Source organism: Polyodon spathula, chromosome 1 (assembly GCF_017654505.1).
Source record: "Polyodon spathula isolate WHYD16114869_AA chromosome 1, ASM1765450v1, whole genome shotgun sequence".
Classification (NCBI taxonomy): Eukaryota; Metazoa; Chordata; class Actinopteri; order Acipenseriformes; family Polyodontidae; genus Polyodon; species Polyodon spathula.
In genome coordinates, this window is record NC_054534.1 from 17,001,571 (window position 1) to 17,025,783 (window position 24,213).

At 37.6% G+C, this 24,213-nt stretch overlaps 1 protein-coding gene across 4 annotated transcripts in view; it reads left to right on the forward strand.

Annotated features, from left to right (window-relative positions):
* The window catches only part of LOC121314933 (dedicator of cytokinesis protein 8-like), a 58,168-nt gene that overhangs the window by 14,709 nt on the left and 19,246 nt on the right, over positions 1 to 24,213 (forward strand). For 2 of the 4 annotated variants that reach the window (XM_041248706.1, XM_041248716.1), the window contains exons 2-17: positions 940 to 1,048; positions 5,212 to 5,387; positions 7,765 to 7,836; positions 8,256 to 8,370; positions 10,473 to 10,682; positions 13,925 to 14,010; positions 15,008 to 15,074; positions 17,113 to 17,262; positions 17,894 to 17,974; positions 18,600 to 18,759; positions 19,446 to 19,579; positions 20,332 to 20,425; positions 20,576 to 20,738; positions 22,942 to 23,059; positions 23,347 to 23,417; positions 23,950 to 24,094. In XM_041248706.1, coding sequence (XP_041104640.1) covers positions 940 to 1,048; positions 5,212 to 5,387; positions 7,765 to 7,836; positions 8,256 to 8,370; positions 10,473 to 10,682; positions 13,925 to 14,010; positions 15,008 to 15,074; positions 17,113 to 17,262; positions 17,894 to 17,974; positions 18,600 to 18,759; positions 19,446 to 19,579; positions 20,332 to 20,425; positions 20,576 to 20,738; positions 22,942 to 23,059; positions 23,347 to 23,417; positions 23,950 to 24,094 — 1,951 coding nt within the window. Of the gene's footprint in view, positions 1 to 939; positions 1,049 to 2,069; positions 2,159 to 5,211; positions 5,388 to 7,764; positions 7,837 to 8,255; positions 8,371 to 10,472; positions 10,683 to 13,924; positions 14,011 to 15,007; positions 15,075 to 17,112; positions 17,263 to 17,893; positions 17,975 to 18,599; positions 18,760 to 19,445; positions 19,580 to 20,331; positions 20,426 to 20,575; positions 20,739 to 22,941; positions 23,060 to 23,346; positions 23,418 to 23,949; positions 24,095 to 24,213 lie in introns of those variants that run through there. The other 2 variants (XM_041248724.1, XM_041248733.1) reach the window with 2 other exon arrangements.

A 24,213-nucleotide genomic window follows, 5' to 3' on the forward strand; every position in this document is an offset into this window, starting at 1 on the left:
AAATGACTGCGAATACTGTATCTTTTATGGCAAACTTTTATAAAGGAATCCAAGTGCAGTGGTAACCCAAATGTTATTTATGTGCATTGAGTGGGATAGTTGTTGTTATTTGTTTATGTGTTTATTTATTTATTTATTTATGTATTTATTTATTTATTACAGTGGTGACTGCCAAGAATGGTATCACAATAAAGTTCCTATGGGGTAACATGGACAAAACATTAACATTAATGGAAAACCCTTTTCAGGGCCAGTCATTTGGCCTACATGCAGTACCCACAGTTAGTTGGATCCAAGCATGATATTTGCCTACCCAAGGCTTTCAAATCAGTTTGTTCAGTTATTAACAATAGCAGCATTATGACTTTAATGTGTTGAAGATGTGTTCTTGGCTTTACTTTCCTAACAGTACTTTAACTGGAGTTATGCACATTTGTTGTAGGTTTAGAAAGTTAAAAACTGCTTTTCTTTATTTTGAAGGATGGCCTGGGTAGACAAAAACAGTAGTTACCCCTGTATGCATGTAAAAATGCCTCAAATTAAGATAAAGTAACCTCAACTGAAGTTACCATACAGCTGTCTTTTGAAGGTCATTTTCTAACATTAGGTAAATAAAAGGAGGGGATGGCCATTTGGAATCAAGGTTTTTGGAGCCAAGATCACATTTTTTATAAAGCATGGCAAATATTCCAAGTGTATGCCGATCAACAAGACTCCCTTGGCCTCTTCAAGGACACAACTAAAGTCTATTTCACCCTTGCTACTTTTTGTCACTCCTTTGTACTTTAAATATGGAAATTATGTTATTAAATTAGGGTTATTGTTGTCTTTTTTTATGATTTTTTATTTGTTATTATATACTGTTCATTCTCGATTGCAATTAGTATTTGAAAAACACTTCCCCAGTAACAGTAATATATGTTCTTTCTACTTTAACAGATATTCGTCAGCAGAAATAAGGAAACAGTTTGTCGGACAATATGGGGCGGGGCCGTACCATCAACGCCAGAGTTCAACAGCGTCTGGTGCTTCTGTCTCACTACAGATAGTGAGTAACTTTCACAGCACTTTATTAATAGATGGACGTGGGTTATTTCCAATGTATTTAAACAAGAAGAACATGCATTTGTATTTTTGCATATTTTTGGTGCTGGGTTTTTCCTCAGAGAATCAGTGGCAGAGACAGTGGCACTGTGAGCTTCCCCACATGCCCGAAGGCAACTCTAGGGACCACCCTCATAGGGCTTAGGGGGGAGTTCAGCCTCCATGTGCACCTAATTCCCAGCCAATCCTTGGCCTCTCATTTTGAAACTGTCACTGGTGTCCAGTAGTATTTGTCCCACATTGTGTTGTGGTTTTGGGATGCTGACTACTTATCAAAATCAGATACCTGGGCTGCCAGAGATAAAGGCTTTTTTTGCATGTGTTGCTTAATCACATTTTATACAACAGTCTGGAATTGGTACTGTTTACCTTAAAGCTTATGATTAACTTTTGAATTCTAGCATATGGTCATGTTTAGTCCTCTATTTCATTTAGAGATCGCCACCCTTTAGAGTTAAGCCTTTTTTTGATTGTACAGTACTGGGTGTTTGACATTGTTAGTGGAAGACTATTTCAATTCTAATGACATCACCAGGTAGCAAACTGTTATTGGTAACCTTCATCTATTTAAAGAGAGCCTCTGTTTAGCAGCAAGTTAGTATAAAAGGTAGCATTGAAAATACTTAAAAAATATCCAAAATGATTAAAACTAGTACTACTTAGCCCATTTAAAAACCAATACAGGTTAACTGCTTCCAAGGTGCAGCAAAGTATTGCTGCACATACAATACCTTTTGATAAAGGCATTGTGTGTACAATAATAACTGTTTCTTCTCTACAGACCTTAGTTTTGAATAATGACTGATAATGGTCTTTCAGGATGAAAGTCTAAAGATGGAGCAACTTTACTTTTAGCAACTAACCGCAAGTGAGGTCACTTCCTGAGTTTGCATCTGACTTTCGAATCTGTATGGCTTCTCTGGTTCAGTGGTTTTTACTTGAAGAGGAAGGGTTTCAGAAAAAAAATCTTCTTGTAGACATTAACTGGAGGTTTCATTTCCGGAAGACGCCATTTTGTCAGTCACAGTTGTACAGAATTTGAAGACTCAAACGGGTAAGCCTAATTTTGGTTACCTGAAGGAAACTATGTATATGCAAAATAGCAATGATTTCTTTATACCATGCTAGGAAGTTGCAGTGGTGTACCCTACTGCTGTGTTTGTATCAGATTCTAGTTTTCTCATTCAAATTACATTTGTTTAGATATATACATTTTAAATGTGTACATATTTTTCAGTCATCAATTAGTAATAGCCATTTTATATTGCATATTTGTATCTGTACTTTCTTGCCTGTTTAAGAGAGTTAATGCTACAAGGTGGTCATTCCTGAGGCCTCCTGCTTTAAAGGAGCAGTGAAGTGCTGCACAGGGGGATTAATAGGCTGCTCGTGTTCAAATATCATCTTGTTGTTATTGATTAGATTTAGATATTTGTGTATATGGCTCAATTTGTATACTGCAACCTATAATACAAAATACATAAAAACATAAAAGGTGTTAGAGAATTAGTTATTTAAATGGTGAAGTCAGTTCTAGCTCTGTGACAGATAGCCTGCTTTGGCTTGTATGCTGATCTGGTTTGTAGTTTAGTTTTCTGTCAGAATGCAAGTAAACATAATGATTGCGCTACACCATCCAGAACAAGTGTTATGTAAGAACAATTGATTATCTAATATTTCTTTATTATAGCGGTTATAGAGTTTAATAGGGGTGTAACCTTTAAGGTGCAAGTACCACAGGACACCCCGTCAGAAGAAACAGACGTACAGGTATTACTGTACAACTACATGACAAAGAAACACAGCAAAATAGGTTGTAAACAGATTAATACAATTTAAAACCTTTCCAAAGCAGACTGGAATGATTCTGAGTGGCTTATTTAAAAGACTACTATATTTGCTTTCTGCCCAATCCCTGTATAATAAATGGGTAGGGAGATCTTTTGTGGCTTTCGTAGTCGTAGCACACATGTTTGTGTAGATAGGCTTTTATTCACATGACTCATTGATTAGGTTAGCAAATACAGTATCTAACCTGACCACTGCTGTGTAAAATATACAATCTGCATCTTGTGTTGCAATTTCAGTCACAACCGGACAAGAAAGCATGCTTGACACACTGCTGTATCCCTTTCTAACAAATTAAATGTTTTGCAGTCACATTGAATGAGTGCCATCCTGGCTGCCCACGATTGTTATTTGAAGGTTTTTCAGTTTTTTTTTTCTGTGTAGCAAACACAACTCTTTTTATGGGAGTGTCTGTAAATACATGCTGTGTGTGTGTGTGTGTGTGTGTGTGTGTGTGTGTGTGTGTGTGTGTGTGTGTGTGTGTGTGTGTGTGTGTGTGTGTGTGTGTGTGTGTGTGTGTGTGTGTGTGTGTGTGTGTGTGTGTGTGTGTGTGTGTGGTGTGTGTGTGTGTGTGTGTGTGTGTGTGTGTGTCTTGTTGCTGTGTTGATGGTGGGTGGTGGAGAATGGAAATAGCCAGCTTCATTTTCTGAGCACAGTTTAATTTAGAGCCTGGGGAGATATTGTTCATGGAATGCTCTGGTAGTCTCTACGTTACATTCCATCATTGTTTCTGTCATTCAGGTAAGCTTAGCCAACATGCAGTCTCTTGTTGAGATATTTTAGTGTCTTTTTTGTTTTGTTTTGTTTTGCTTTAGATTAGAGATTTTATGGGACTGAACTTACAGAAAGAAATAGATTTTATTTTTCATTCTGTACCAAATAAAGGGCAATGCTAATAAAGTAATTAGTAGACTATCAACCTGTTGGAGGAATTAAATTAATCATTCTAGCCCATTCTGCACATTGCAAAGTATGCAGAAACTGAAAGGAGTTAAAATGTATTTGATTCCTAAAGAATGTGAACTGTGTTCATCCCTGAGGCTACACAGTGGATACAGGACAAATAGCAACTGCATGATGTTTCACTGCAGTTTGAAATGTGCATAACCATATCGTGACAGGACATGCCTCACTCTTTCACACATTTTCAGTTACTTTTAGTGTGACTGGTAAGATTCCTTATTTTAGTTTTAGAGTGGGGCTCTGTTTTTCCCTTGTAATTATTTATTTGAAAGTGTTACAGTAGACTACGTGTCATTTTTCGTGTTCATCGTCAGGTGCCTTCCCAGATGATTATAGTACTTAAAGGATTTAGTGAGCACCTAACCCAGCAGACTACATTCAGCTTTCTCTGTAGAAAAAGGAACCCTTTAGTTGCAATCTCTGTATTTTTATTGTCCTTCATTTCTCCTTTTTTCCATTTTGTAATTGAAACTTTCATTGTGATTCCAAATCCTGTTATCTGATGATAAAACATTAGGAACAAACAAACCAGAGTCTGTTGACAGCACAGCAACAGTAGCCCGTTGCCGAGTCGAATGACCGATTTTGAAAGTCAAACTCACAAATGAAGCAACACTTTTTTAAAAGAAAACCAGGACCTCAAAACAGGGAAAGACGAAAAACTCTTACCTTATAATCATTATAACACCAAAGTGCATATAGTGTATGTGGAAACAACACTATGCTCGTACACTCAGTGGATTTTGTAGTTATGTACAGACTAAATTCAAAGCGAAAGTGATGTTCATTATGACATCACTGAAGTGATTAGGGCTTTGAAGTGTGACTGATTTCAATTATTATACCAACACAGTCAGCCCACAAAATAAACTAAATGAATTACTGAATACTATAAAACCAGCAAAACAAAATGTTAGAAATCAGCCAAATATCATGTGCAACTAACTATTAGAGGAACGTCATGCATTAAAACAATAAACACATAACCTAACCGCCCATAAAACAAAATTGAAAATAGGGGTGAAAAGCTGTAAACTCTAGTCAGCCAATGTAGGTGACAGAGTGTGTCTGCTGGAGATTTAAATCAAGGCAGAGGAACAGTGATGTCAGGGGCAACCTTGCTCCCTCAAGAGTTCCCCAACATAGACTTGTGCGATAACATACTCTGTTCAGGAGGAATGAACTGTAGTGAAAAAAGCGGTCTCTATGGGTCAGCCATGTGACTTTCTTTGAAAACTGGTACACACTTTCAGTTCAGGTGCTAAAATTGCTTTTTTATTCTTGTTTGTCTCTCAGCCTCAGTTTTATGAAGCAGTGGAGCCGCTGGACTTTGAAGAATTCCTGATAACTCAGATGAATAGTGCAGGCTCAGACTTAATGCAGGAGCTGGGGGACTTTCCTGAAGATGACTTAAATGTTGAGCTTGCCCCCAGGGAGTGCCGGACGGAGCAGCACTCGGTCCCAGAGAACGGGTATGTTGTAAAAAGGATAGGTAGGGGGCTCATTATGAAAGTGTTCATTCCAGCCCAAGTTCATAGGTGGTCTCAGTCCAGTCAGGTCATCAGTTTCCACATCACAAAACGACATCATTACAGGTGGCACTAATGTCCAATAACAGGATTGCATGGATTTCCTAAAAAGGGTTGTCTCTTTGGGGAAGGTTTGAGGCATGTTGATGTACCTGCTCTGTGGATAACTAGATTACTTCCATTTCCAGTGCCATCAATCCTGTACCTTCAAAAGCACAAAAAATTCAATTTGAAAACACCTTCCCACCCCTTTGTACATGGTGAATCAAGAACAGCACATGATCTTTCACATGAACCTTTTGCTTTATCCACATATAGTGGGTCTTTGATTTGAAGTCTTCTTATCATGAGCATTACATTTATCAAGTATTTATTTTTGTCAAGTGTGAATCACGATCACACGGTGCATTCATCTGAAGATCTTCAACAATCTGTCTGAAACTGAGGTTACATTTCCGTTCAACTCCCAGGGGAGAAAACAAAACCCACAAACACATTCTCCGGTTTTACAGTGTTTACAGAGAGAGGGATGTTGTGCAACTGGAGCTTTCATACATGTGCTATTTAGTTTAGTCTCCTTTACATTGGATATCAGACTGAAAGGTATAAGAGCTTTCAGTTGTGGAACTGACTGTAGGTTCATTTTCATTAGAGGTCACCCATTGTGTTGGTTGAATGTGCTGCTCTTGTTCAAGGCAATGTAGCCTTATAGTGGAAACGGGGGACTGGGAGCCACAAGCCTCTGAATTTCATTCACTGTGTAGCCACTGAATCACTAGGCCAAGTGAGTTAACTGACTCACAGGGCACGTCATTTAAAGTAATTGTAGCTAACAAAATAGTTCCCTAATTGCTTTCCATCAAGCACATCCTTTCATTGTATAGGTCTTAAATGTGCAGTTTTTTAAATAAACACATGTTTTAGCAAACATGTGTTTTTAATTTAAAATAGGATATCTGGAACTGCACTAGGCTAAAGAAATATCTGGTAGAAAGTAAGGCTTTAGACTATATTGCATTTGGCCTGGAAGGTGAAATTGTCCCTACCTCGTCACTGGCTTCTTAACAGCTGCTTCACCAATTGACAACAGCATACTTCCTTGAAGGCCTGGCTTGAAACAGATTTTTCTTTAAACTGGTATAGGACCACTGCACCAGATACATGTTTTAGTGTAACATTTGTTACAAACTGCACATTTGAGACCTACCGGTATGTCATGGAAGTGCAAAATGGGCATGGTTTATGTAATAATTTTGTTAGCAACAATTACTTTAACGTCACTGTGCCTTTTTGCTGCAGTATCATTGTACCACCTGCTGAGTGACTTCACCCCCAAAATGAATAACTAACTAGAGCATCAAACACTCCACCCATAAGTATGTTACTTATGCAGTAACACAGGACATGGTGTGCGGTAGTTATACATTTACTGCACGCCCTGAGTGTGTTGTGAAATGTGTCATTGTGCTTAGAAAATGTCTTTATGTTTTTTATTAACATAAAGTTTCTAAGCACAATAACGCACTTCCCAACGCACCCAGGGCATACAGTTACTGTATAATGACTGCAGACCCTGTTGTGTGTTATGAATTACCTAACGTGCATGTGGGAGGAGTGTTTGGTGCACATTGATATTGATCTGCTGCCAACGGAAATGAACAGGATCGATTTCATCTCAATACCAGTGGCACATGGACAGAGTGCATAAGTATATGAATGATTAGAAAGAATGATTCATTGAAATTACCTGATAGATATGTTGTGCTGTGATGTCAAATAGCCTATTAAACTCATCCATTTTAAAGTCTAGCTTTACTAAAGTGAAATATAAGAAGAGGCTTAGATTATAATTTGGTTTGTAATTTACTGGGGAGGAGTATTCAAAAGAAGAGCAAAGAATTCAAAAATATATACCAGGCCAATTTTATCGTAGCACTTTGCAATGGCCCCCCCCCCCCCCATTGCTGGCATTAGAGTCATTCTTTTATATAGTATTCAATACAAAGTCTTTGTTAAATTTCCTCCCAGTTTTCTTAATTTCCATGGGTTTAATAATAATGCTCTAACATTGACCGCTTTTCAAAAAAAAATAAAGCCAACTGAAGGCAGAAATCAGTCTATACAATATTGCTGTAGCTGTAATGTTTTGACCTGTTTATTATTATTTGTATATTGGACTTCAGACAGCATTGAAGCTGTTTTGATAAGAATAAAGGGATACATATTTTAGTTTTGATATGCAACAAAGCAGTCTTGTGGGAAGAGAGCCAGTAGTATGTGTGCGGCTCATAGATGACTTGTTTTGTTTCTTTGTCTCCAGGGAGGAGCTGGATCCACATGTCAGGGACTGTATTCAGACTTACACTCAACCCTGGCTTGTTGTCAGCAGAAAGTAAGTCAAGCACCTTTTCATTCCAGACGAAGGTCACATCAGTTTTTCTTCAGAAATCCCTATAGTTTAACTCTCTGTAACATAACTGAATAACTTCCGTTTGAGATTCAAACCACTGCAAATCAGGCAAAATCTGAATTCCTCAAGCAGTATTCAGTAGGCAATAAACCATATCACAAGGAAATCATAAGCATCTTAATGCCCTTATTCTTATTCACTTTTAAATTTCCTTTTTTTTTTACTGTTAATCCAGTAATACCTCTGTATGCTTTAATGCTTTGATTTCACATCACATCACATTGTGTTTCACTTCTTTCCTTGTCTAAGATCACCGGGTTACAGGGGCTGCAGACGGGTTGATCCGTCAAGCCAAGCTCACTATGCTCTGTTATTATAAAATATCTTTTTATCATTTCCAGGTATCAGGGAGATGGAGGGAGCATATATTCTGATAGAATGGGCCTGCACAAAACCTTGCAGAAACAGATCTTTGAATCTGATGAACAGCGAGATTCCAGTAGTCAAGAACACCAGGTTGGTAAAAAGCATATTTCAGTGTCGGTTTACTCCAAAAGCTGTACTTCAAACAATATTAATGGAATCATTTCAGCGATCTCAGAAATCACTTTCAAGCTGCGGTGGTCAATATTCATGTTCAGTATATTTTCTTGCAGTCTTTTTGACATCTGTATCCACTCTCATTGTTTAGCCTCCTGTACTCACTACTTTTTTCAGAAAGCAGTTCTGCTTGTTTAAACTCCTCCTCCTTATTCTGGGAAACACAGGGTCATTTATTTTCCACAAATCCTGGAAGAGGTTTGTGTTTTTGGGTTAAATATGTTTAGTCAAAACTTCTTGGACCTTGACCTGTGTTAATTGCTGCTCTGCAGCAGCATTGAACAGCTGCCAGGCTGTCTCAGTGACTGACAGAGTTCCAACTGCAATGAGAGAAGACAAGCTGAAACTAGGACTGACATTCAGAAGAGGGAATACACCCAATTTTCTTCCAGAGGAGATTGAATTCCCTTTAACTATGTCATTACCCTGATGCAATCTGGTCGAAAATTCATGTCCTTTCTCTTTGCCTTTCCTACCCTACTTATGGGGCCAGTTTGAGCAAAACTATCTTTTACGTGTCTGGGATGAGAGTACTGGTCACACTTTTTTGTGTGTTTCTATCATTTTTGTCACATAACACCCTTAGTATGTACAACAAAATACTACTTTACCTACCTGTGTTGTACATATTATTGAGGTATAACATACTGTAAATCAAATCATTCTCACAATGAAGTGACAGTGACCATCAACACACCCTGTATTTGTATCTACATCAATGCTCCCTCCTTCAACAAAGCTAGAAAAATTGAATCTGTTGTAGAAAAACATATTTATGTTTCTACATAAATCAAACTCCCAGTTCGCAACATGATTACTTGTTCTAATATCTGTTTTTTTGTTTGTCTGTTTCCACTGCTCATCTTTGGCATCTTCTGTGAATATTTTTTTTTTCTCAAGTTCAGTGAAATTCCTGACATGAACCTTTTTTTTTACATGTACAAGAATTTGTTGTTAACAAATACCCTGTTGTTCCAAGGAAGGTCTCATTTAGCTAGCAATCTTCTTCAGTTGCTAGGGAACCACTGGCTATTGGTTTGACCAATTCTGTTACACTTCACTAACTTAATAAGGCAGTGGAGTCCCTGAAGCGTGAAAATGTGTAGCAGTGCAATGATGCACAGTTGGATAAACAAGACAACGGACATCAGTTCGGTGACACTGGGAATTGAACGGGCTTCATAATCCTTACTAACAACAACAATAACAGCTAAACAAAAGGAACAGCGACTATTATGTCAATGCTGGACATTATCAGAATGCATCATTTCAAGTATATTCATATGGGGAAAAAAAGTAAAAACAGATCTTAATACTTCATTTGGAAAGTATTTATTTTGTGAAAATTGTAGCATTTTGGGATCATACACATCCATGAAACTGTAACTGATTATATAATTCATTTGTAGTACCAGTATTGACAATAACTGGAGCAGTAACACGTTTAATATACAGTGCAACTATCTGTTACTGTTATTGAAGAAAAAAGTAGAAGCAGGGCCCAGCTGTTTTGTGCTTTCTGTAAATAATATGTACTGTTATTAACATGGCATTTGGGTAACAGTAAGACACAAAGCACAGTTGAGTGGTTTTATTGCCCAGAGCATGCCCAGAGTTTTATTGCAAGATAATATTCTAACCCTGTAAGGGACAAAGTCAGTTGTATAATATCAACTTCTGCACACTATATAATTAACTACATTACATTTAAACAAGTTTGAGCATTTGATAAAATGTAATCTACTTCTGACACAGGAAATGACATCATCCCTGAAAAGGTAAAAGTAGGAATCACTATACAGGTTGCTTACCCTTTATTAAGCACTATAAAAGATATTTTGGACATTTTCACAAATTAATCTGAGTGTGGCCACTAATAAAAGGATTCAAATAAATTTGAAGTGACAAATACATGGGAGAAAAGGGCCAAGGTTGCCTGGACATAAGTGGTTGCGTATGACAGAATTATTTTCGTGGAGATATTTTGATTAAAACCCTCACGTGTGCTTTGCTGGCAGGTCAAATCCCAAAAGCTGCCTGTTTTGTGTGACTCCGGGCGGCCGACTCTCACCTCCATTGACTTTGACCTGCGGGGTCTCCAGCCAGACAGCCGCGTGGAGACCCTCCTGCGGTTCAGCAGCCCCGAGGACCTTGACAGGCAGAACGGGGAGGCCCGCAAGGCCGGCCGGCTGCCAGAGCTCTTCGCACTTTACCCACCCGCCGATGAGGTGAGTACAGCAGTCCGTTCAGTCAAAGCGGTCAAACATGATTTGGTTCGGCTGTTTGAGGCGAATGCCCTTTATGCATTAGAGAAATCACTAGAACTTTAACTTTAACATGTACTTTTAAGTTTTGTATTCCAGACTGTTTTGTTGTGTTTTTTCTATGTGATCGTAAACTGGAAAAACACTCTTTGGCCTTTTTTTTATGTGTATAGCAGGCTGTTTACTATTGTGTAATGATTAGGAATAGGAGGATATTTTCAACACAAGATAAAAAGGGAAAGTGGAAAATACAATACAAAGAAATACAATACAATACAAAGAAATGTAACTAAACACTTCACAGAACTGGAGTTATGAGCCATCAATGTCTTGAAAAGCTTTAGAAAAAAAATAGGTTGAACACAATTACAGTTAGTATTTTTTTTTTTTGATTTACTGTGCTTTTTTCACATGGTAATTATCTTGCTAGTTTCATTTATGTATTTATTTGTGTATTTTAGTATTTCAGGGGGTATAGTTTACTGCAACATGCATGTAATACCTTACCCCTTCAACAGAAAATAACTGGTATACAGAAACTTAACCCTTGCAAGACTTAAAATTCAAAGTACAAGTTAGCTTCTAAAAGTGTCTACCCCTCCTGTATTTTTTCCGTTCCAAGAAGACATTTAAACTTTATAGAGGTATTTGCAAGGAGAAAGAAGAAAGACAGCTGTGGGTCACATTAGGCCAAGAACTCCACTGGTCAGCTTCTCATTATCAGGAGGGTAGCAGCCTATGAAGTGGACTTTTGTCAAATTGTGATTCCGTCTATAACTGTGAACCTGAGATGGTTTTGCAAAGCAGGGATTTCAGAATTTGCCATAATGCAGACTTAATCCTCAGGTTTTATGCTGTGGAGATTTAAGAAGGAGCATTGCAAATTCTCTTTTCTAATATGTATACAGAACTTGTTTCACTGGGGCATTGCGGCATTTTAAAATTCCTTTTTATGTCACTTTAAATGCGACTTTCCCCAGCTGTCCAAATAGATGGAGGTGAACCCTACCACAACATTCCCTGGTCCTGAGGCTCCAAACTGCTGGAACTTTCTAGAGTGGACCATTGTGGCACTGTGCCTCTTTGTGTCCCTATAAAGGAGAACACAGAATTGACTGAATAGGGCTTGATTTAAATTTCTGTCATGTCACTCTTCACCTACCTATGTTTAATCCCAATCTGCTTTACCATATTACTGCATTATAGTACAGTATGTATACAGGTTCTTGCAAAAGTATTCAGACCCCTGACAAATTCTCTCATATTACCAAATTACAAATGGTACATTGAAATTTCATTCTGTTTGATATTTTATTTTTAAACACTGAAACTCAGAATCAATTATTGTAAGGTGACATTGGTTTTACGTTGGGAAATATTTTTAAGAAAAATTAAAAACTGAAATATCTTGCTTGCATAAGTATTCAACCCCTGTGCTGTGGAAGCTCCCAGTTTGCACCGATGAAAGAAATTGCCCTAACAAGGACACAATTACCTTACCATTGGCCTCTGCCTGTGAACCATTAAAGTTGCTGTCACATTTTCTGGATAAAAACCCCACTGTTGAAGGATCATTGGTAAGGCTATGAATCTGAAGGAAAATGAAGACCAAAGAGCATTCTACAGAAGTTAGAGATAAAGTAATACAAATGCATAGATTAGGGAAAGGGTACAAAATAATATCCAAGTATTTGGATATCCCAGTGAGCACAGTTGGATCAATAATCAGGAAGTGGAAGCTGCATCACACCACCCAGGCACTACCAAGAAAAGGCCGTCCCTCAAAACTCAGCGCTCAAACAAGGAGGAGACTTGTGAGAGAAGCCACAGAGAGGCCAACAATCACTTTGAAGGAGCTACAGAGTTCAGTGGCTGGGAGTGGAGTAATGGGGCATCAGTCAACCATATCAAGAGCTCTGCATAACGCTGGCCTGTATGGGAGGGTGGCAAGAAAGAAGCCGTTATTCAAAAAGTACCATCTGAAAGCATATCTGGAGTTTGCCAGAAAGCATGAGAGTGACCCAGTTGCGATGTGGTTAAAGGTTTTGTGGTCAGATGAGACCAAGATAGAGCTTTTTGGCCAAAACTCAAAGCGCTATGTGTGGCGCAAACCTAACAGTGTCCATGCCTCAAGACACACCATCCCTACAGTGAAGTATGGTGGTGGCAGTGCCATGCTGTGGGGATGCTTCTCATCAGCAGGGACTGGGCATCTTGTTACAATTGAAGGAAGAATGGATGGAGCAAAATACAGGAAAATACTGCAAGAGAATCTGCTTCAGTCCGCTAAAAAACTGAAGCTTGGGAGGCACAAGGCCAAAGCAACACTGGAGTGGCTCAAGAACAAAAAGGTGAATGTCCTACAGTGGCCCAGTCAAAATCCTGATCTCAATTCCATTGAGAATCTGTGGCACTATTTGAAATTTGCAGACCACAAGCGTTGTCCAACCAACCTGAACAACCTGGAGCAAATCTGCCAAGAAGAACGGGCCAAAATCACTCCGACACTGTGTGCAAAGCTGGTACATACTTACCCCAAAAGACTTAAAGCTGTTATTGCAGCGAAAGGTGGCTCTACCAAATATTAATGTGTGGGTGTTGAATACTTATGCAAGCAAGATATTTCAGTTTTTTATTTTTCTTAAAAATATTTCCCAACATAAAACCAATGTCACCTTACAATAATTGATTCTGAGTTTCAGTGCTTTAAAATAAAATATCGAACAGAACGAAATTTCAATGTACCATTTGTAATTCATTAATATGAGAGAACTGGTCAGGAGTCTGAATACTTTTGCAAGGCACTGTGTGTGTGTGTGTGTGTGTGTGTGTGTGTGTGTGTGTGTGTGTGTGTGTGTGTGTGGTATATAGATATATATATCTATATATATAGATATATAATATATATATATATGTGTGTACTATGTAATGTGTATGTATTTATCTAGTTAAATGCACACTCTTAACAAACACTCACAGTAACACTAGTAAAACTATTTCCTGAAAATATTCACGTTCAGTTTACTTATAATTCCTTTCTGAAGATGTTTATCAAAATGTTTCTGTTTTAAGGTTGCATACAATGTATTTAGACAAGGAGTGTTGTATTCAGTATTCACTCACCATTAAATCAAGTCATCTGTCTTTCCATTCAGAATCCTGTTAGCTGTGAGGAATAATACAGTTTTTCTCTTGTTTGCTGACAGGAGGATGCTGTGGAAATACGGCCAGTTCCAGACTGCCCGAAGGAACACATTGGCCACAGGATTCAAATCAGATGCCAAGTCATAAAGTAATGTTGCACATAATCATGCTTTTAATTGCATCCACTGTGTGAACAGCTGAACAGTTGACTATTTTCCTTCACATGTAAATCCTCCACCAAATACATTATAATTACTATATCATATTTGAAAATAGAAAACTGTAATGTTAAGGTTATTTCAATCAGGGGCTTCTACTGATATATTGTTAATGGTTGAGTGACATATAAATTATGCCTTTTTTAATGTGCTTCACCTCCAGGTCAAGTTTATACTTTGGCAACTAACTGTAAGTCAGTGAATGGAAAATCTCTGCAGAAATTCACAGCTACAGTGCAAAGAGAACAGAAACTACAGTACTGGAAACACATTCACGTGTCAGTTGAATTGCTCTGCAGAAACTACAGTACTGGAAACACGTTCCCGTGTCAGTTGAATTGCTCTGCAGAAACTACAGTACTGGAAACACGTTCCCGTGTCAGTTGAATTGCTCTGCAGAAACTACAGTACTGGAAACACGTTCACGTGTCAGTTGAATTGCTCTGCAGAAACTACAGTACTGGAAACACGTTCCCGTGTCAGTTGAATTGCTCTGCAGAAACTACAGTACTGGAAACACGTTCCCGTGTCAGTTGAATTGCTCTGCAGAAACTACAGTACTGGAAACACGTTCACGTGTCAGTTGAATTGCTCTGCACATTTTGTTGTAGTGTTATGGTATTTACAGTCATTCTGAGTGGTTCTGGGTTAGTTTCATCCAATATTGGGTTATTACCAATGTCTTGAAATCTGCTTTGAGCTTGTCAAGAGAATCCAAGTGCATTCCATTCAAATCTTACAACAATGTAACCTTTAAGCTCTGTGAGCCCCACCTACTCTCTCCACTGTAGCAGAGTTGAACAGTCACATTGTATACAAAAAAAAAAAAACAATTACAATGGCATTTGAAGCTACTTGCGCTAAGAAAGTGTCTGCTTTTAGGAGAAAGATAGATATGTGATGTGTTTGCCTCTTTCCGTTCTGCAGGTGTGAGATAGAAGTAGAGCCTCTTTTTGCAAGCTTAGCCCTGTATGATTTGAAGGAAAAGAAGAAGGTGAGTAGCAGATCAGCAATTGAATTACTTCATGAAATCTAAATGTTTCAGGTTTTAAAAATCTAGATTCCATGGCTTTATGTATCAGCTGTGGATCCTAAAGCACACATTTGTTTTTTTGGTCGTTTTCAGAGCATACATTTTGTACATTTTATCTTGAGCCTGTTGTGAATAAAGGGACCAGGTGTGAATTCAACCCATAGCAGCCAGTCACTCTAAATTGCACCTATTACTGTATATGAATATTCCAAGTATACGACCTACATAAATAATATTCAGCAAACATACTACAGTATATTAATAGTTACTGTAGATTAACTACATTAAGACAGCCCACAAGATAATTCATCCTCCAATCTGGAAGTGTTTTTTTCAATCCTAGCCAGGTATCTTATTACTCTTTAATGTTTTTGTTTATTCTGAGTTTTTTGACAAACCCATTTGTTCCTTATATGATTCATTATGCTGATTTCTCTTTTGAGATCATTTAAAAAATCAATATAATACGGTACAATAACATCACATGTTACTGTCTAAATAAGCTTTTGTCAATATGGAAAAATAAGTGTAACAAGCAATGACTTGCAAACAGCTATTCTTTAAAAAATGCGTGGTGTTTTCCAGCAGTATTCTGAAAGCATATACTCGATAATGCTAATTTGAGTATGAAATTGGTGGCTTTGGGCAGTTATGAGATGATCATTCATGACACATTCAGAAAGTGCTCCTTTGATGTGGGTTAAGGAGAGTGTGCACACTTTAGCACACACCTGTCCAATTTTTCATTACTTTAGGACATGTACATCCACTGTAGTGCTAAAAGAAACTTAAGCAATTCATGGTTTCTTTTTAATAAGTTTCTATATATCAGTGTGTAGCAGGATAGTGTCAAGAATTAGACAAGCTGCAGTTTAAAGCACTGTTGTGCACGTTTATTAAACAAGACACAGTGACCAATATAAAAGGTGTAACCAGAACAATACTGTACACTCACTGTTGTCATTGCACATTGGGCATTTACCTTCACTGACCACCTGCTCACCTACGGAGTGCCACCTCGCCTCCAGCATGCCACCTCGCCTCCAGCGTGCCACCTCACCTCCAGCATGCCACCTCACCTACAGCATGCCACCTCGCCTCCAGCATGCCACCTCACCTCCAGCATGCCACCTCACCTACAGCGTGCCACCTCACCTACAGCGTGCCACCTCACCTACTGCCTCCACCAGACAAAGGATTTCCTTATATACATTAAAGCACGTTGTGATGGTGGTCCACTAAGAAAGGCGCTATGTGAAATAAAGATTGATTGATTGACTGACGTGGCCACTCCCCATTTAGCACTCATTTACCTATTTAGAGAAGGGCCACATTTGTGATTGCTGGCAGGGACATATTTAACACCAGCCCTGCCAACCTTACAGTCCCACACACACACTATTTACATTAAGGGCTTTCACCGTGCCGCACAGGGACTACAAGACCTAAATTCAAAGAGAACTCGTTGTTTGCACTCATTTAGTGGGCTGCTGCTGTTGTTGTTGTACAGCCCATGGCCAAAATGTGCTAAATTAATTCAGTTGTTTACCAGGAAAAAGACCTTGAGACCAAAGTCACGTATTCAAGGGCATCCTAGCTAAGGGAGCACCATCACATTTAGAGTCATCATACTGAGTTCATATTGATATTATAATATAGGATACTCATTTTTTTCTCAGACAAGCCAGCTACATATATCTACAATATCTTTCTATAAGGTGGGGGGTGTTTAAAAACAAGCAGTGGATGTATGTGTAGTGACAGGTGTGTTCAATGACTGTCATCTGAACTGCCTGAATTATCTGCAAGATACAGAGTTTAGTAGTCGAAATCACATGGCTAGGGACAACTTAAAAGTAGAACAGTAAGCACTGCAATATTACAACAGTCTGAGTAACAACGTACTTGTTAATTGGGCTTTAGAGCTTGCTTCTATGCTGCAGAAGCTGCTGTTTGTTTTCTTTCATTGAATTAATACACAAAAATTAATTTGTTCCAGATTTCAGAGAACTTTTACTGTGACCTGAACTCAGATCAGTTCAGAGGGTTCCTTCGATGTCACACACCCCATATAGCACCGTCCAGCCAAGCAAGATCAGCTGTCTTCTCCATCACATACCCCTCTCCTGATATCTACCTCGTAATAAAGGTAATTTCTGTTCCTTTCATTACTTTCAAGTAAGACATTGTGTTGATATACTGCCACCTTGAGTTGTTTTGCAAGCTGCAGAAGTTTCTAAAGGATCTTAAAGTTGTTTTGCAGACTGGCAACGAGTTTCACTGTAATAATCAGCTAAGACCAGTGTGGTTACTGTTAGGAAATGGTTTTCAGTAAAAGACAGATTTCTTATCTACAGCTGTGGCTGAAAGTTTTGCATCACCTATAATTTTAGGTTTGAGACATAATTAAAAAAAAAAAAAAAAACACCTATATGAACATAATTTAGATCATTTATTTAACATCATGTAATCAAAAAACTACAAAAAGTCTACCAGAAGCCATAATAGTATTTTTTAATTTGTCAGTTTTTTGTTAAGTATATGGAAAACTACAAAGTGGCATGTAATTCAGTATGTTAACATAATGTTATTCAGCAGGTTTCATTTGACTTTATGAAGCAAAATTAGACCATTCTATAGAGAGGGTGATGCAAGACTTTTGGCCATGACTGTACACGCCTAGATTAATCAATTTGCTGTAAACCGTATCTGGAATTCTATATAAGTGCTGGTTTGCTGGTTACCCAGTAACCTATTTTTCATTTAACGTTTTGTTTTAGATTGAGAAGGTCCTTCAGCAGGGTGAAATCGGTGAATGTGCAGAGCCGTACATGGTGATGAAAGACAGTGATAATGCAAAGGTAAAAACAAGGAATAAACAGAATACAGTTTGCTATTTAATACTATTGATATGTGATGTGCAGGATTGCACTATGATGACACCTTAGGACAGCTCACTTATCCTGGTTACACTGTCATCATCGATAGTGTTGGGGTCATCTTAAGACCATATACATAGTCATGTTGGACATATCAAAGTGAGAGCTTGTTATTTAGATTTATTACAATTTCATAATCAATACCTCCATTCATTCATGTCGCCTCCTTAGTCATTTTGAAAGGAACATCCTCCCCCTAGTGGTTAGGAAGAACACCACACGTTCCTGTTAAATTCACACAACTCACATTAGTCAAATACCTAAGCTGTGCTTCTCTTCATTTTCTAAATTATAATTGTGGATACGATTATGTAAATGTAACTGTATAAACACAAGACCATACTAACTTTGCGCTTTACTGTGTAGTTCATGTTCTACTCTGACTGGGTAACAAAAATGTCAGTTTACTGAAGTAATCAACTTCCAGAAGAGATTAAAAAAAAATAAAAATACCATAAATTTTCTGTATAACTTACTGTACTGTTTAACCAGATAATTAGTTTGATATACCCATTAAATACAATTCACCAAATGTTGTCATTTTCAGAACAAAGACAAACTTGAAAAGTTAAGAATTCAAGCTGAATCGTTCTGCCAGAGACTTGGGAAATACAGGATGCCATTTGCCTGGGCCACTGTTAACATAATGAGTGTGATCAGCACAGCTACCCTTGACAGAGACATTGTCGAAACAGACAGCATGAATGGTAAGGTTGTCACCTCCTTGCAGGAGTAAAACCTGACCAGTTGGTAAGCAAGTTTTAACTGATCACTTAGCTGAAACTGCTGAATTATAACTGGTATCATATGTGTTTGGCAATAAGAAATGTGTAGGATTCCCCAGTCACTGCTCCAGTAAAGGGAGTCCTGTGTGGAAGTGCCGGGTAAGTCATGTGACCAGGAGCTTGCTGATCCTTGTCATGGTTATTAGCCGATCTTGCCCAGTGGACCCACAGGTAGCGCTACATTGGTCATGGCAAGTCTCCTGCTGGTCAGGTGCCTGTCCTACAGTTTATTTTTGGCAATTCATCTTTAATTTGAATTTCAGGTTATATAATACTGATACACTGGCTACTATGACTCGGGAGCTCCAGCTGTGCAGCCTGTAGACAGAACACACCTTTGAATTCCATGAGTGAAAAATAATTTGGATGGTTGACAACATTAAGACTCCCTTGAGTAAATGTAAATATAGTGCTGAAATAGAACTGGTTCGCCCTAAGAGACATATTTCAAATCTTCGACCTTGCATTATCATAGTCAAGATGAATAATGATTTGTTTTGTTTTCTTGGCACCGTCTCTGAGTTCTGTTCTGGCTCCAGCCTTCCCTCTGAAATATATAAATAATCAGTTGGACTAGACATGCACATGATTCATATCTACTTTTCTAGGTAAAGCTGCAGGAGATAGAAGGACTCTTGGACTAAGCAGAAGGAATTCAGAAAAGTTTAACTCTCTAGAAGACCAGTATAACTTGTCAGGCTTCAAACCTGCAACTATTACCATAAGCACTTTCTGTAAACAGGTACAGCATTTTTATACGTCCTTTTTTTCTTAATCAGACTGGTTTCTCATGAATAACTGGACAGTCTGCAGCACTTCTATGTATTTAATCAAGTAAGTACTGTAAGTATTGTCACTGTAACACTTTCATGTGTCAAACGTCTGAGATACAGACAGGTTTAAAGAAACCTCATGAGCAAAATGCTCCATTGACCTAATATGAGTGCCATAATACAGCCATAAAAATATACTAATATGATGCCATAGTACAGCCATAAAAAATATGCTAATATTTTTGGATGGTAAAGACCCAACACTTTGGATACTTCAAGTGCAAGGGCAAATGTATTGTTTTAAAGAATAAGACCAAATTTAGCAAGAAACTACTGTTTTGTGTAATATTTTATTGTCTGCTTCTGCCAATATTTGCCACACTTATTATTGCAGCAAAAAATTACTTCTCAAAAGTGCCTCAAGGTTGGAGTGAGGGAGTGCGGTGGGAAAGATTATTAAAGCTGCACTGTACAGCGAAGCTCAGAGAGAAGCATTTTGTTTTGATGCCTGTGCAATGCTGATATGCTTCACCACCTCCCTCTTGTTTGAACTTGATGAAACATGGCATAGAATTACATTATACAAAAAGTTATGCTCCTGTATAGCTGTAAATATTTTGGACACAGTATTGTTAAAATGAATTATATATGTTTAAAACTCAATGTGCCTATACAGTATATTGGCAAGTTAACAAAACATTTAATGTTGTGTCATTTACAGGAAGGAGACAAGCTAAGTGATGAAGATTTATTTAAGTTTTTAGCTGACCTTAAAAGAACGTCAACATTGCAGAGAAGAATTAAACCAATAACAGGTAAGTGGGCTAGCAACTACATGCTTATTTACTCTGCTTATGACAGTATAATGCAATACTGTGGGCCAAACTCAAGTTATCTTTCAAAACAGGCATACAGGTAAAGAAAGAATGTCCCAAGCATCTAATTATCCTTTACCTGTGTTTCAGGTACTATCAAGCTGGATATCATGCCAGCCCCAGACACTGTACTCGGTTGTCTCACCTCTGAACTGATACCAGTGAGGCCAGTACCTGAGAAGAATGTCCGTCCAGTCCGAGAAGTTCTAGAGTTCCCATCACAAGAGGTTTATGTTCCGCACACCATATACAGGTAGGAGATTAGGATTTAGCCTTCCTGTTATCCTTCATCTAATATATTGAAAAAAAAATCTTGTAAAAAGTTTAATGAAAAGCCACATTATCTTGCTGAAATCTTAGTGCTTTCATCGTGCTTGGTGCTTTCATCGAATCTGGTGCTTTCATCGATTTTCTTAAGCTTGGATCTGTCATCAATTTCCTAAGCTTGGATCTTTCATTGATATTCTTAAGCTTGGATCTTTCATTGATATCCTTAAGCTTGGTGTTTTTGTTGAATTTGGTGGATTGGCGGAGTTTGGTGGATTCATCGAGATTGTTGGAGTTTGGTGGATTCATCGAGATTGTTGGAGTTTGGTGGATTCATCGAGATTGTTGGAGTTTGGTGGATTCATCGAGATTGTTGGAGTTTGGTGGATTCATCGAGATTGGTGGATTCGTCAAGTTTGGCTTCTTCTAGTTTGTTTCTTTACCCATTTGTGCACCCTTTCCACTCTACTTTTTTCTTGCCATTTTCCATTCTCTCTTATCCCCCCCTGAATCCAGAACAACATACACATTTCATATTTTTTTATTTTTTTCATTTTTCACAAGTCTGGGGTCTTGTTGTGTTCAACCTTGCAGTTTTCAAATATAGAATGTATTTGTAGTTGTTGTTGTTTTTTTTGTTTGTTTGTTTTTGTCAATGGCGGTGTTTACATGCACAAGTTGTGACATTTTCCTGCAGCAGCTCAACCTGGATTCTGTGCTACGAGTGACACACACACAAGATAAATCATATTTTACTTTCATTTTAGATTAAAAACTACTTAAGTTTTTACAGTTTTGTATGTGCATATACCTGTTTACACCATAGTTTATTTTTAAATGTTTATTTTATTATAGTTTTTCATTTTTTTTAAGCAGTGCTTTATATGTGGCAAGTTAGAAAATAAACCTTTTTGTGTTTCATTGTTCATTTGAAAATGGCATTTTGGTTGTGCAGATGTTTGATATGATGTGCTTGAATAAAACTTTTAAGTTGTATCCGATAATTTGTCTTTCATTTTAATAGTGATGATGTTTAAAAAGCACCGTGATAATGACTGTCGTCAATGGTTCTGCCTTGTGTCCACTGCTAACAAAGCTGCAAATTATTTTTAGAATGTTCTACTTGGTTTCACTGTGGTCTCTTTATGACATCAGTAGCTTTGTGATGTGATAATAGAACTACCCAGTTATACTCGGACAACCCCCCCCCACATACACACACACACATATTTTTGTTTTGGTTTTCTAACTGTGGTAATCCATGTTATTATGTTTAATTGTTTTAGGATAGGTAAGTAAGGGAAAAGTCACTAGTCACTACCGCTACTCTATCCATTGTTGAGGATATAGACTTAAGACCAGCAGTTTAATTTGGAGGCTGTGTGGTACAGTGGTTAAAAAAACAGGCTTGTAAGCAGGAGGTCCCCTGGTTCAAATACCAGCTCACTCACTGACTCACTGTGTGACCCTGAGCAAGTCACTTAACCTCCTTGTGCTCCGTCTTTCGGGTGAGACTTTGTTGTAAGTGACTCTGCAGCTGATGCATAGTTCAGTCACTCTAGTCTTGTATCTTGTAAAGTGCTTTGTGATGGTGGTCCACTATGAAAGGTGCTATATAAAAATAAAGATTATTATTATTATTATTATTATTAATGCAGAGATTTACACTACTTCTTAAACTACTATCTACTATCTATAAAGTCATTCGGGTTCTGGCGTTTATCATCGCTTTTACAGCCTTGTGCAGCAAATAAGCTGGTTATGATATATAGTTAAATGTAAAGGCTATATCAATCACACAGTAGTAGTTTTGTTATTTTAAAATGTACCAGTTCACTGGGCTCATGATCAGTGAGCTGGTATTTCTTATTCCATAGTTGTTGAACTATTTCAATTTTACACATCACAGCTAAAACATGGTTTGTTTAGAAGAAATATACAAATACTGGGACCTGCAATTTAACCAAGACCAACAACAAGTAATTCTAAGAGTGTTTTACACAATGACTGGCAATAGAGCTTCTGGTTAAAACAGCTGACAAGCTTGAGGCCTTTTATTAAGCACTGTCTTCCAGGAACAGAAAAATAAGAAGTGGATAAATTGACATTTTAATCTCGTCACAGGATTGAGAGATCCTTTGATAACCAGGATCATACTGAATATCTTTTTTTTAATTTTTTTTTTTAAGAAATCTGCTATATGTCTACCCACAAAGGCTAAGTTTTGCGAATCGCCTGGCTTCAGCAAGGAACATCACCATCAAAATCCAGCTTATGTCTGGAGAGGATGCAAGCCACGCAATGCCGGTAAATAGCACAGTAAAAAAAAACTGCCTAATGTACAGATTACAACTAAAGGTTCTACTGAAAAACATTCATAATATGATCATGTAAATGAGAAAACCCACATTAAGTCTATTGTCATTAATATCCAAGATATGAATTCATTTTTCCAAATCTATGAATTTAAAGCAGGCATGACTTTTGAGGATTTTCTGCAGTAAAATGTTTCTCTTTGACTTTTTTCTATTATAAATACTTAGCCTACATGAGTATCAATTGCTGTTTTTTTTTTTTTTTTTAAATCTCTTTAGGTTATTTTTGGTAAATCCAGTGGTCCAGAGTTTGTACAGGAAGTATATACTACCATTACTTATCACAACAAGTAAGTATTCCAGAGCACATTTCTTTAATAATGGCATCTAGAAACCAGCTATATGGAATAGATCAGCACTCATAACTTCACATAAAGACTAGAATTACTAATTGAATAGTTGTAGTACCATATAGGGAAAAATAAAGAAACATGGAATTAGATATAAGCATATTATATTAGTTTACTGGTTAACTGCCCTATACTACTAGAGCAGTCTGCACTTTTAAGGTGAGTTATCTTTCCAAGACAAGTACATAGGCCTATTTCATCTTAGCAATTTAACATCAATGTTGGAGTTGTTTGAAAACAACCTAATAACTATTACTGAAAGCTCATTTGCGTTTAGCATTGATTGCACAAGCTGTTTTGTTGCTATTTAAAGATAACAGCAATAACTTTTGTCACTGCCACTTCTTGATAAATAACTATAATAACTGAGTATGTATACTTTGGGGCTGACCTTCATATTGCAGTTGATTTAATGTGTAATAAGGCAAAGGGTTGTGAAAACAGACATTTTCAGTGTATTTTTCTTCTGTAGGTCTCCAGATTTTTATGAAGAAGTGAAAATTAAACTCCCCGCCAAACTCACAGAGAGGCATCACCTTCTTTTCACCTTCTATCACATCAGCTGCCAACAGAAACAAAACCAGGCAGCCAGTGTGGAAACCCTCATTGGATACTCAGTAAGATGCACTGAAGATTGTGTGTCTTCTTATACTGTAGCTGTCGAGAGGACATTTTGAGTTGAACAAATTGTATGTTACGAAGGAAACATGGTGAAATATTTAAATAGAGTTGCATT